This window comes from Protobothrops mucrosquamatus, unplaced genomic scaffold (genome assembly GCF_001527695.2).
Source record: "Protobothrops mucrosquamatus isolate PMUCROS unplaced genomic scaffold, P.Mucros_1.0 scaffold43, whole genome shotgun sequence".
Classification (NCBI taxonomy): Eukaryota; Metazoa; Chordata; class Lepidosauria; order Squamata; family Viperidae; genus Protobothrops; species Protobothrops mucrosquamatus.
This window is the reverse complement of record NW_015386425.1, coordinates 2,681,649-2,696,193: the sequence shown is the minus strand read 5'-3', so window position 1 is coordinate 2,696,193 and position 14,545 is coordinate 2,681,649. Positions and strand designations below refer to the sequence as shown.

General features: G+C 40.7%; 1 protein-coding gene across 1 annotated transcript; it reads left to right on the top strand.

Moving 5' to 3' along the window:
• Positions 1 to 7,512: 7,512 nt before the first annotated feature.
• On the top strand, positions 7,513 to 8,141 carry BCL2 (BCL2 apoptosis regulator). The gene has a single exon (XM_015811512.1). The coding sequence runs from the start codon at positions 7,513 to 7,515 to the stop codon at positions 8,086 to 8,088; it is 576 nt and encodes a 191-aa protein (XP_015666998.1). The 3' UTR covers positions 8,089 to 8,141.
• Positions 8,142 to 14,545: the final 6,404 nt, after the last annotated feature.

Below are 14,545 nucleotides of genomic sequence, written 5' to 3'. Positions count from 1 at the left end.
CTTCACCCAAAGGAAATTATAGCACAACATATCAAAAGAAAGTACTGCAAAAGACAAACTAGAAACAAAAATTAAAATAAGGAAGAAAATGGTAAGAGAACACCTATCCGACGTTGACAAATACTGTATAAGTCTCAGGACTCAACAGATTACATCCCAGATTTCTGAAGGAGCTGGCAGATGTTATCTCAGAACCATTGCACCATATCTTTCAAAATTCCTGGAGCACCAGGGAAGTACCTGAGGATTGGAAAAGGACTGATGTGGTTCTCATCTGTTTTTTTATTATCTTTTCCAAGATCTTCCCAAGTATTGATGTTAGACTGATTGGTCTGTAGTCTCCTGGGTGTGTTTTTTTCCCTTTCTTGAAGATCGGGAACCACATCAGCCCTTTTTCAATCCTCAGGTACTTCCCCAATGCTCCAGGAATTTTGAAAGATATGGTGCGATGGTTCTGAGATAACATCTGCCAGCTTCTTCAGAACTCTGGGATGTAATCTGTCAGGTCCCAGTGATTTATATTCATCAAGGTCAGATAGGTGTTCTCTTACCATTTTCTTCCTTATTTTAATTTTGTTTCTAGTTTGTCTTTTGCAGTGGTTTTTTTTTTTTTGTATGTTGGGCTATAATTTCTTTTTGTGTGAAGACTGATGCAAAGAATGAGTTAAGCAGCTCTGCTTTCTCCCTATTGCCTGTTATTTCCTTGCCATCTTCTCTCTTTAGTGGACCTACAGTTTCCTTGACTTTTTTCTTGTTATTAATATGTTGGAAGAAACTTTATTATCCTTGTTTTCTGTTGCAAGTCTTTGTTCGTTCTGAGTCTTTGCTTTCCTGACTTCATCTTTGCATGTTCTGGTTGTCTGCTGATAATTGGCCTTAGTTATGTGCCCCTCTTTCCATTTTTTGTATTTCTCCTTTTTATCTTTCAGTTTGTCAGAGAGATCTTTTTGCTGGTTTCTTCTTGAATTTCTTTTCTTTTTCAGTGGTATTGTGCTGGACTGTGCTTTTATGATCGCATTTTTCAGAGTTTCCCATGCTTCTTGGGCTGTTTTCCTCTTTAAGATTTTCATCCATGGAATCTTTCCTAAGTTCTCTTTGAGTTTGTTAAAATCAGCTCTTTTGAAGTTTAAGACACTGGTTAGATTGTTTACTATTGCTAGTATTTGCATTATATTCAATTCCAGTATGACCTGGTTACTTTCACCCAAGGTTCTGACAACCTCAACTCCCTCTATCACTTCTTTTCTATTAGTGAGAATTAAGTCCAGTATAGCTTTTCATCTAGTACCCTCCTCCACTTTTTGGATGACAAAGTTGTCGGCTAGGTTGGTTAGGAATCAGTTTGATCTCCCGCTCACTGCAGAGTTTGTCTCCCAGTTGATATCTGGATAGTTGAAGTCTGCCATTACTACTGTGGTACGCTTCCTACATATATTTGTTAACTGGTTGGCAAAGAGTTAATCTATTTCTTCTGATCGGTTGGGTGGCCTGTAATATACACCTATGGCAATGTCACTTTTTTTCTTTTATATTGACCCACATACATTCTGGAGAGATTTTATCTTTGATCATGTGCATTTCTGTAGATATGTAGTGTTCTCTTACATATAGCTCAACTCCCCGTCTTTTTGTACACCTGTTTCTTTTGAACAATTTGTATCCATCCATCAGTCCATTCCAGGACTTTGTAATGCCAACCATGTCATACCCACCTTTGTGTACTATTGTGTCTAGTTCACCGTTTGTTTCCCAAGCTTTGAGCATTTGTATATAAGCATTTAAAACTTTTATGCCTGTCCGTGGGTATGTTTCTGCATCTCCTGATCGTTGTTTTTCCTTTTTTCTCATCATTGCCTACCTCATTGTTTGATTTGTTTTCTTGAGATTTATGATTAGTTTTGAGTTCTAGAGATTCTAAAGATTGGTCATCCTTCCCCCTCAATTTTAGTTTAAAGCCCTCCTGATGAGTTGGGCCAGTCTTTTTCCAAGTACATTTTTCCCTGTTTTCATCAGGTGCAGCCCATCCCTTGCCAAGAGTCCTTCGCATAGGAAATGCAGTCCATGGTCCAGGAAACCAAAGTTTTCTTGGCGACACCAAGACACCTTTAGCCAATGGTTTATTTCTAGAATTCTTTTTTCCCTCAGTGGGGGTTGGCCTTTCTTTGGGAGTACTGATAAGAACACTACTTGTGCTCCTAGCTTCTTAATTATATTGCCCAGTTTATAATCTCTAAATATTGTACTCAGGTTCTTTGTTATGTCATTCGTCCCAATGTGGTAGAAGAGGAAAGGGTAGTAATCTGTGGGCCTAATTATTTTGGTTAGGTTCTCAGCCACATCTTTGATTTTTGCTCCAGAGAGACAACATACCTCCCTGGATTGTATGTCCGGTCTGCAAATGGATGATTCTGTTTCTTTGAGGATAGAATCTCCTATTACCAACACTCACCTTCCTTTTTGGGGGGCTGCAGTCTAGGGTAGTTTTCTGTTTATCTCAGGTGTGTTTGTTGATGTGACTTTTTAAGGGATATTTGAATTTGTATTTTTGCTAGGTGTCTGCATGTTTTCTTTGAGGGGGAGGTTGTGGGTCTGCATGTTTCCATCTAAGGGTAGAAATCGTTTGCTCAGTTTTATTGGGCTGCTTCTGGTTGGATTAGACTTGAGCAGTAGGGGTTTGTTATGTCTGCTGCTTTTTTCTTTGATTATTGTGTTTCCTTCTATGTGTGACATACCTCCATTTGTCCTCTTCCAAGGGTTTATCAGTAGGGTCAAATCCTCTGGGAATTATTTGTTCATTATTTGGTTCGGTTTGAGTATAGCTTTCTTTTGTAGGTTGGAGTTTGGCTAGAGTTGCCTCTAAATGCTTTTTCCTCTAATAGTTCACATAGTTTACATCTAATGCATGTATAGTTTGGGCGTTCTTTGGGCATAAGCACCATACATGGAATATGTATTGCATACCACAATAGTATCAGTCACCTGTTCCATGAGTTTGTTGTTTGAAAATCCCTCTTTTTGGTTGGCTTTGCTGTTAGTCTTGTTTCTAGCTTCTCTGTTCTAGGTAATTATGCCTGGTTTTTGCTATCCTTTTTTCTGCCTGTTTGTGCTTGTTTTCCTGCCTAGTTACTTAGGTATAAATAAAAGTATGTGGCAGTATGCCCTTTGATTTAAAAAAAATGCAGTTTATATTGAAGTTAAAAGTTAATGTTAGTGTAGGGCTGCTTTCTCAACAAGGAATTTGCTTTTAGCTTTCTGTTCTCTGCCTAAAAATTCATCCCCATCCTTCCATTTCTTAATTTGCTCCTTATTTATCTTTATCCTCTCTGCCTTGCTTTCTTGACTACCTTTCTGTGCTCAGCCGGTCTTTCTAGCTGCCCCCAGGCGTTGCTCCTCTGAGGTCTCTTCTATGTTCAACCAGTCTTTTCTGTGCTGAGCTGGTCTAATAGCTGATCTTTCTGAGCTGGGCAGATTTGCTAGTTGGTTGGTAAGTCCAGAATGTAGCAGCCCACATACCCTTGGCCAGCCATAGCTTTTGAGGTATTTTCTAGGATGCTTTCTCTATGAAGGACCAATTTGCATTTTAAGGTTTCCTATGGATTGAGCAAAGTTAGTGATGCCTCAGATCCTAAGAGCAGTCAGGTATGTATTTTACCATGTTTTCTTCATTTGGCTTGATGGTGAATCTTGAAAACTCCAAAAGTTATTTGTAACAGTTAGGTGGCCTAATACAATATACCTTTCTGCTTTTCTGTTCAGAGTGCCAAAAAAGCAGAATGGTTTATCTGTATATTAGGCCATCTAATATTGTGTTATAAACCAAGCTATTAATATTTAAATGAGCATTTTGCGCCCTAAATCAGTGGTGGAAAAGCCTTTTGACTATGTTGTCAAAATTCAGAAAATGCCTAATTTGACTCTTCCGGTGTGCCACACCTCCCTCCCCAACAAAAGAGAAACAATTCTCTATCTCAATACCCATTAAGCCTACTCTGAACATCAGCACTCTGTGGCAGCTCTGAGGCTGGGCCTAAAGTAGAGACTCAGGCTTCAACTTCAGCCCTAATGCCAGACCAACCACTCAAAAGGGCCACCTTGTGCCATTCCCAAGGTGCATGAGCCTAGGAAAATAGCATGATTGCCCAGTAGCCCTCAGGATCTGCCGTGTGCTGCTTACCTTTATGTGATGTTGTCTTTCTGTTGACATACCACTCTGGCCTACCCAAGGCTGCTCCCGGTCACACTACTAGACCTTTGTTCTTGAAGCAGCTTCCGAGAATGCTCTTCTGCAGCCTCCAAAATCAAGCGAAAACTCATTCCGTCCTCATGCATCTTTGGAGTATGTGCCAAAGCATGACCCTCTTGCACAATGTCTGGAGGTAATGCAGAACATCTCATTCTTGCGCAGCCTCCAAAGTGTGCAAAAACGGGGCAAACTTTCAAGAATAGTTGGTGGTTGATGAGCGCTGGCGTATCACCCAAAATGCCATGGCGTGTTACCCCCTTAACATCCATGTCATAAGGTTGCCATTGCTGGCCTAAATTATAAGAGATTTTACAGTGTTATTTGCAGATAATTACCTGATAATGTGTATCAACATATTTTCAACAATGTGAAAGGCAGGAGGAAGGGGAGGCAGAAGAACCGAACAGCAATAAGAACTGGGATTTGACAACAACCCTGTTATTTTAATACCGGAGAACGCTTTGATAAGAGTCGGGATGTAAAGTGCATAAAATGCCCTAGACCCGAAAAATTTTTACGACAAGACCCAGAACAGAAGTGCTTGGTTGGGCGCCTTCCACCAGCTGAAAACTCCACAGCTCTTCTCACCCACACGCTGACAGCATACACAAGTCTTTCCAGAGTCCAGGGGTAGGCAACCTCGGCTCTTTTATGACTCATGGACTTCAATTCCCAGAATTCCCGAGTCAGCCATGCTGACTCGGGAATTCTGGGAGTTGAAGTCCATGAGTCATAAAAGAGCCGAGGTTGCCTACCCCTGCCATAGTCCCTTCAAGAAAAGGCGGGAATAAACTGAGCAAGGAGATTCAAGGACAGATTGCAGACTGAGGAAGGCATTCAGGCTGGACGGCAGGTGGCACCCTACGGATACAAATAACATTCCCCCGCCCCTACTTTCGAATACGCGCGTCCGGACGAACGGCGACCCCTCCGCACCCCCGCTGATTTTCTTGGGGCAACTTTTGCTGGGAGACCCCCCAAAAAGGGGGGGGCGGGGCGGGGATCGGTTCTACTGCGGAGAGATGCCTGCCTCAAACTGATTAGGAACTATGAAGGACAGAGACGTCCGCCCCCCCCACCCCGCTTTGTAGGCGCAGCTACATTTGCATCGCTGTTTGATAGAGGGGGGGGGGATGCTTCCTAAACTTGGCTAAAAAAAAAAAAAAATATCTGGACGCGCATATTTTTGGCAGCTGGGATGTTACACAGCACACTTCCTCAACCATGTTATTCTCCTTCTCCCCCCCCCCCCCCCGCTTTAGAGTCCCAACATTTTTGCAAAGCTGGGGATGGGTTGCGGTTGTAGCTCCCATATAGGAAGCTACTGGGTGGTCTGGGACAAGTGCGCCTCCTCTTCTTTCTCGGCCTCAGTTTCTTCTTCTTCTTCTTCGGATCTAAGCGCCCCTTGACCCGCCGCAGCCATTGCCCGGCCAGTACAACTCTTGAGGCGCTTTGGAATACAAGTTCCTCTTCCTCTCCCAAAATCGACCCACCAAAACAATAAAAATGAATGAAAAGCAGCCAAGGGGAACGTCTTGACTTTCTCTCCCCCCCCCCCACAGTCTACCCTTCCCCATCGTGGACCGACCACCCCCCCTCAACCCGCGAGGGGCATCGGAGCCTGAAGCCCTGGCGAAGAAGCACCCCAATTCCAGGCTTGGGGGGGGGGAAAGGCAGCTCAGCCCCACAGCCGCGCAAGCCTCGTCCGGGGCGGCAGCGGCGCAAAGGCGAGAGTTGGCGCCCTCCCTCTGCGTCTTCTCTCTCCCCCCCCCCCCTTTTCTTGAATGAAGAGCGAGGTGGGGCTAGAAGAAAGGCTGCCCCATTTGCCGAGCCTGAAGCGTTAGTTAGGAGCTCTCCTCCTCTGTCTCCTCCCCCCCGTGTGCGGCTGCATTGACTATGCCTTCCCCCCGCCGCCGAGACCTCCCCATCGGCAGCTGGAGCCTCCGCGCCGAACGCAGCACATCCAATCTGGAGCCGACGCTGGAGAAGGAGGAGGCGCCTCGTGACTAGGAAGCTTTACGAGGCTGCCCGGGGTACCAAGAGCACCGGGGGGGGGGAGGGTGGGGGGAGGGGGGATAATTAGGATCAATTAATCCTTCAGACACCTCTTCTCTTTTGCTTTTTGCTCACACTTATTTGGCTTCTTCCCAATTATGGACGTGGGTCTGTCTGTCTGTCTGTCTGTCTCCTGGAGTTAAAGCAGCGAAGAAGAGGGGGGGGGGGTTGTTATAATTTCAGAGAATGATGGTGATTGGTGATGATGGTTTAGGTGTATTGAGTTCAGGATCCGTGTCTGAATGAAACTATGTTCCGTGGCACTGGAGCACCCTACTCATTCCAGAGGCTAAACTGATAAGATGCATTTCTCTTGATGCTTTTCAGGATTTATTTCCCCCCCCCTTCTGCCTCTGTTTTGGCTTGGTCTCCTTTCTGAAGTTCAGAACCAGGATTTGTGGGCTCTTGACATATCTTTGGAAATGTCATCCCAACAGAAATCCAAGAAACATTTTTGGAAATCAGACTAATTCAACAGGAGCTAAAGGCCTCTTTTGCTTCTTTATTTCCCCCCCCCTTTTTTTTTTAGGATCATCAAAAAAAATCCTTATACTTAATATTTTAAGAGACCTGTGAAGTTTTTTGTTTGCTTTTTCTTCTGTAAGGACATTTGAGAGGAAAGAACGTTTCTAATTCCAGTAAGTATTTTCTACAGGGAATTTGCTTGGTGTTAACTTTTCTTTATGAAAAAAAATAAGAGTTTTGTTAAACGTGCTTTACATGAATTTGCATTGGAAGCTGCTTTAATCTGTAAATCATTTTGAAGGGGGAGGGAGGAGAATTGAAATGTATGCACAGCATCTTCTTCCATATACTAGATCATCATCTAGAACGGAGGGGGAAAAAAGCACCCGATTTTGAAAAAGGATATTTGGTTTTCTTTTTCTTTTTAGATGTATTTCAACCCAAAGGAAGGAAGGATTCTGAACATTAATTTTATAATAAATATTACATGTGGAATACAATATTGGCTTCATTTTGACTCTGGTCTCCATCCCCTATCATATACGAAAGAAGAGACGCTGGGAAGACAGAAATAGATTTAAGATCTAAGGACTTCACCTCCACCTCCACAAATGGAACTACACACAATAAAGGAACTGGATGCTATATAACACTGGCACTTATTATTACTGGCTGCTTTAATTTTTTGGGTGGGGAGGGGGACATTTTATCTTTCTTTTTATTCCCCTCCCAGCACTCTGTTGTAAATGATGGCTCATCCTGGGATAAGAGATTACAGTAACCGGGAGATAGTGCTGAGGTACATCCATTACAAGCTGTCACAGAAAGGATATGACTGGGTTGCCAGTGGAGACAGAGAAAATGTTTCTTCTGCTATTGGGACCTTTCCTGCTCTTGGAGGGCTGGTGTCTCTGCCTTCTGCTGCTGTTAGTAACTTGGCTGCCACTGAAGTACATCCTGTACCCCAAGTTGTTTATTCCACGCTATGCCAAGCTGGTGATGAGTTTTCACGGAGGTATCAGAGGGACTTTACCCAGATGTCTGGTCAACTGCACTTGACTCCAGTCACGGCCAGAAGTCATTTCATGGCTGTTGTGGAAGAGCTGTTCCGAGATGGAGTAAACTGGGGAAGGATTGTGGCATTCTTTGAATTTGGTGGCATGCTGTGTGTGGAAAGTGTCAGTCGGGAGATGTCACCTCTGGTGGACAGTATTGCTGAATGGATGACTGAGTACATGAACAGGCATCTGCACAATTGGATCCAGGACAATGGAGGCTGGGTACGTGGCTGGTTGTGTTCTTTGTGTTTCCTTTTCAAGATATAGTAATCTCACTAGTTCAGGTTCACTTCACTGACATATTTGCAGTAGAATCAAGTGTGGCTTGCATGACTAGTATTTTCTATTTGGGAATGTCATTGGTATTCATCTGTGAACAATGGTTTCAATCAATTCAGTTCTTGCAGACCAAATGCAACAGCCTGTTACCATTGGTTAGTTATTGAAATGTACCATAATATTGATCTTCTGTTACCAGCAAGATCATTTCAGGATACAAAATACAGATCTTTTCACCATCTTGCTTATTTTGAATGAACATCAGTTGTCCTACCAAGGTCAATGTAAAAAGTAAGGTGTTCCAGCAATATTGACCTGCAATTCCTTTTGGTTTCCTGATGGCTGTGTTGAGCTGTGCTCTCTCTAGTCAGAGGGAGTACTCCCTATCTTGTTTTAATCAATACTTAGTCACTGATGTCATTCACTGGGTATTGTGAAAGTTGCTGGTAAATGAGGTCACAAGTGAATCAGAGGAGAGAAAAGTTAGCAATGAAGCCGCTAATCATGGCATGTGCAGAATATTTTTTTTAAAACTTAGACTGAAAAAAAAAGCAACACCCCCCCCCCCCCAATAACCCTGCCCTACTTCAACTGTTTATGACTTATTCTAAGTTTGGAGTCCTTATTAAGTGTGTGGATAAATGTTCTTTATAAGGGCCACCTTAAGCAGTTAAGCTTATATAAAACAGCTTATACAAGTAAAGAAATTTGGTAATATGTCTGGGATAGCAAAGATGTAATAACATTTTAATATATTTTTAGTATGTTATTATTTGACTAACATTCAGGTGCATTTCCTTTAATAAGTTTTAGTTAGATTCAGTGCACAAATAGAAAGTCTGCATGATAAAATGAATTATAGTAGAATCAAAGTAGAATTAAAAACATAGGAAGAAAAAGGGTACAAAAGTGATTTTACTTGGATTTTATAATCAACTGTTTATAACAGAGGTCCCCAACCTTTTGGGCACCAGGGACCGGTTCCATGGAGAGAGGTTTTTCCGCAGACCGGAGGGTGTGTGGTTTTGTGTTCTGCCTGCATCTCGTGGATGGGGCTTTGCTTGTTTGTGCAGACCGGTTGCTGGCATGCCACAGCCCGGTACTGGTCCATGGATTGGGGGTTGGGGACCCCTGGTTTATAACACCCATTTCCTCCTCCAAAAAATGTAGGGAATCCCCCTTCCCCCAAAAAGCAATTCTGAGTTAATAGTATATGTCATGCTTCTATTGTTATGGAAGAAATTGAGATGTTTGAAGAAATCAGAAGACAAGTTATAAATCAATAGAGAACAAAAATACCTAAGACATATTATTGAGTCAGTTGGGTCTAGAAAGTGAAGCCTTTATATTACTCAAATCAATCATATGCTCATCACATGCTATATACATTGAATAACTGTCCATTTTGAAATTTCCTGGGTTTTCATTTTGAGTCAACATAGCATCTTTTTTATATTACAGTTAATAATGTATGCATTATCTTTGTTTATACAAGGAATATAACATGACAGGACTAGCAGCCTAATCCTATACCTAATGTTGCCTGCATTGTTTAGGAGAGAATAAATAGACACATACCTTCATGCAGCTTTGCTACCCATAACCAGATGCATGTCATGTACTTTTAGTTGGAAAACTCTAGTGCAAATATTAAATATAGTATTTGAACTTCGAGAACTTGCACACATACCGAACCTAAAAACGGAGCCATACAGTACTTGAAAGAACATAACAAAAGCAAGCTGAGAGTTAAATACTAAACCAAATCCAAATATCCTTACTGTTCAAGAAAAGGCGAGGAGATAAACAGGACAATGTAAACCCTCCTGAAAGATCATTCTTCTGGTAGTAGATTCTACTGCAGAAGACTCTCTTACCCATGTTCCAACCAGTTTAACATCTCATAGTCATTTGTTAATGAATAATCAATCTATAATTTTTTTTCTAGCCAGTCCTTCAAGATTTCCATACTCCTAGACATGAGTTGAAAATATATAGAGCTGGGTGTCATCCTCATGTGATGAGACAAACCATCAAATTACCTCTCAGAATGATTTCATGTAGAGGTTTAAAACATACCACAGAAACCAATGGCCAGATATGAGTTAGAGTGTCTCAGCAGTATTAGAAACAAGTGAACTTAATGCAGAGCAATTCCCAAGGTTCTAATCCAGGTAACTGCCTTAGAAGGAAACCAGATTAACAGTATTGAATATCATCAAAAAGACCAGCATAATAAACACAGAGTATAGGACTAGCAATAGCACTTAGACTTACATACCGCTTCACAATGCTTTACAGCCTTCTCTAAGCGGTTTACAGAGTCAGCATCTTGCCCCCAACAATCTGGCTCCTCCTTTTACCGACCTCGGAAGGATGAAGGGCGGAGTCAATCTTGAGCCGGTGAGGACTGAACCCCTGGCAGGCAGCAGAATTAGCCTGCAATACTACATTCTAACCAGTCCGCCACCATGGCTCATCGTTTATCCTAAACTTTTTTTTTCCAAATTAGAAAGAAGTACATTACTATTTCCTTTAGATCTTCTTAAAAAATGCAAAATGTGACTAATTATTATCCAAAAAAATTTAACATAGGCTTTAGCAGCACTCTTTTATTAAAGTGAGAATGGCCTCCTTCAAGAATCACCCACAATGTCCATTAACACAGTTAGTCAAGTAATTATTGGTAACTTCATTTATTTGCTTGTATGTTAGATTTATTTTTCACCTTTCCTCTTGAAGTTCAAGATAGAGTACGTGGTGCTCTCATCTCCAATTTTTTCCTTACATCAGTCTGTGACCAAATTAGACCAAGGCTGGCCCAACGTTATCCAATGAATATTCATGTCTGATATTAGTTTTGAACTTGGGTTTTCCTACTTCTAATCCAGCACTATATCCATTACACTATGCCAGGGGTGTCAAACTGCCGGCCCGTGGGCAGGTTTCATCATACTGGAGCCGCGCCCACCCCATTGTCGGCAATGGCAAAAAAGCTCTGATAAGTCGCGAGTTTGACATGCCTGCACTATGCCATACATTAACAGGCCAGATAGGAAAGATCCAAGCAAGAAATTGGCCACTCCAGCCCATTGAACCACATTCTAAAGCAGCAAAATTCTGCATCAATTATAAAAATTGCACGACCAGGTACCAAAATCTATCCTTTACTTGGAAACTTAAATTTGAGAAAGCATGAGCAATTTAACTTTCAAAGTATAGCACAAACATTTGACATTGAACTGCTGAAGATTCACCTGTAGTCTATGCAGGGTTCAGAATGCAAAGAAATGGTTCACTTGGTGGGATGACATTGTGCTGAAGCAATAGGCTGAGAGAAAAATTAATCTTTTGCTGCGTCTACTGCTATGGCATAAGCTTCAACAAGAGCTTATTCATGTGTGTCAAATTTGTCCTTAATCTTTACCAGTCCACTTCTAATTGTTTCCCCAACTCTTTCATTTCTTCACCATCTGTCAGAAAGAAATAATCGTTTGAAGTGACTGTGTTAACCACTTATACAGTCTACCTAATAATTGTGCAATGATGCCATGTTGCACATGTCATCATTTTGACAGCATTGTTACAGATCCTATACTAAAATACCATTTTCAGGTTGACACATTTATCTCTTAGTCATCAAATGCATTGCAATCCATCTGATGGGCATATCATGAAATATATGGGAATATTTTGAATTAACACATGTGTTATGTTTCAGAATTGGCTTCCTTTAAATTAAATTAACAAAATTTCTCTTATCTGGAATGTCTTAACTTTAACTTTGGAAATACTTTTCTCCTAGAGAACAGCTTTTTTTTTTTCTACCTCAGAACTAGCTGTTATCATCAGATGAAACAAAAACACATGACTTGCTTTCTGGGTGGCACAAGAGAGCACAAATTATTTGCATGCCAATTCAAAATATCACAGTATTAATTTTGCAAAAAGCCATTAATAGCAGTAGAAACTGAGTATTTACTATCTTGCTTCAAAGCTGCTAATAAGTAGCTTTTTGTGCATTGGGTAAAATAAATGTTTTCCAATTGTATCATTTGATGTTAATTTGTAGTGTCTGTGATTTCCCCCTTTTGCCCACTCCCTCTTCTAGAGAATTACTTTTTCTAGAAGTGATGAAAGCTGATCAGCCATTTATACATTAGAAATTTGACTTTGGTAGATACAGAGTGTGATTAACATCGAGTTTATATTTTTCTTGGAAGAATCATCATTTGACAAGTCAAGTGTGGAGATACTAGATAGATTGCATATTAAGAATGCTTGGTTATAGCCTAGCATATGGCTCTTTTTTGTAGTGTTCAGATGTGCCAAAAAGATTAAACTTTAGATTCTGCATTAGCAGCCCATCAGAGAAATCTTGTTTTTGCTTCCATTACATAGCCTTTTAAATGTTTCCTAACTGGAGGATGTTCATCTAATAATACACACTAGAGCTTTATTTTGGAAAGTCTTAGAGTGCCCTTCCTGGCTGTGCTGACTACAGGGGACTTAATTGCTCATTAAACATTTATTGAATAACAGTATTAATTGGTTCTTCTTATGAGTTTACCATATCTGCTATTTTCAATGTCCACATGCATGCCATTATGTATGGAGTCAAAATGCATCACTTATACACAAGAGGGAGGTATTGGCAGAGTTCAAGGAATTTGAAGGCTTATAGAATTAAAGAAGTCATTAGGAAAAAAAATTCTCTTCTGCAGTAATTATTATCATTATTAGGAGGGAAGGAAAACTTAAAAAAAAACTTCTTGTTCACCATTGAATTCTGATGGTTTGTTGAAAGGAAACAAGAGAAAATCAGAAGGGATAGGCCAGGAATAGGGATGGGGATATGCCAGAATCTCAACAAAGAAGCACTTCACACTTCAACAGTTTCTTATGTAACCAGAATAATATAATCTATGCCCCAGAGCAAGTGTTTCTCAACCCTGGGACTTGAAAATGTATGGACAAAAAACTCCCAGAATTCTCCAGCCAGTATGGGAATTGAAATCCATACATTTAAAGGTCCCAGGGTTGAGAAACATTGCCCAAGAGAGGGAAGTTTGAGGAATCCTTAATCTTGCTGAAGTGTAAAATGTATAAAGAAGACAAAAGTTTCAAAAGGAATGTATGTCCAAATAACATCAGGTAGAAAAAATTTAACTTAGTTTCCACAACATGGTCATTAATTATTTTTTGGGGGGGGAGAGGAATAAAAATAAATAGAAGATAGAAAGAATGGAAGCATTGCATTCCACACTTTTTGTTGTAGGTCCCGTATGCTTAGGACATTTTAGTGAAAGCTTTATTAAAAGCATTCTGTGATAGTGAACCAAGGTTGTCAGATCCCTAGGTCTTCCAATAGCTGCTGAAATCCTAAAAAGAGAATTAGTAATAATCGTCTTTAAGATTACATGATGTAGATGTGCCTTCTCACATTGTTTTGGGACTGTCCTTCACTTTGTGCTCACAGTTGAGAAATGTTTCAAGTAACACCCTTTTGTCTCCTCATGCCCCTGATATGTGGCCTTTGTTATCTTGTATGTGTTCAACTGGCTGTGAATTTCATTGGAAATATTGTTTGTTATTTGTTTTTTGTTTTTCTGTTTTGGAAGACTGTTGAAGAGGAGGACAGCTATGTTTGATGAATTCAGGCGTATCAAGACAGTATTTAAACTAGCATGTTTTTCACCTGGTTTCCTTCTGCAGATGAACATGTATAGTCTCAACAAATAAAAACTATTTTTGAGCTGTGAAAGTTATTCAGTATTAGTGATAATCAGGTTGGCCAAATACATATGTTTTATATCTTTACCTATAGCTTTCTTCACATATGTCTGGGGGTGCCCAGATACCAGAAGATAATTGGCTTAATTTGTGATTGTAACCTCAGATTGGAAATAGATTGTGTCTTTACCTCTTTCCCTAAATCCTTCTGAATCCATTATGTAACTTTTTGGGTCTTATGTGATTTAACAGAGGACGGGAAGTACCTTTAAAACAAGTAAAGAATTTGAAATATTTACTTGTTTCTATATTTAGAACTTTAAACTTCAGATTTGATAGTTCACAATGTAGTATTTTGACTCTGTTGAAAAAGTAATGTTTATGCATAGGCACACACATACATACCAAAATGCTATTCCCTTTCAAAGTAAGTAACATTATGCAGAAAAAGGGTAAGCAAAACAAATTAAAGGCAGAAAGTACAAGGAAAGGAAATCTAAACAACCTTTAGATTTAGTAACAACCTTTAAAGCGCTCCGTGGCAATGGACCTAGGTATTTGCAAGACCGCCTCCTACCAAACACCTCCCTTCGACCAGTCCGCTCCCACAGAGAGGGCCTCCTTAGGGTGCCGTCGGCCAGACAATGCCGGCTGGCGACCCCCAGGGGGAGAGCCTTCTCTGTGGCAGCTCCTGCCCTCTGGAATGACCTAC

Coding starts and splice junctions, on each gene's coding strand:
- BCL2 (XM_015811512.1), top strand. CDS start 7,513: ATGGCTCATCCTGGGATAAGAGATTACAGTAACCGGGAGATAGTGCTG.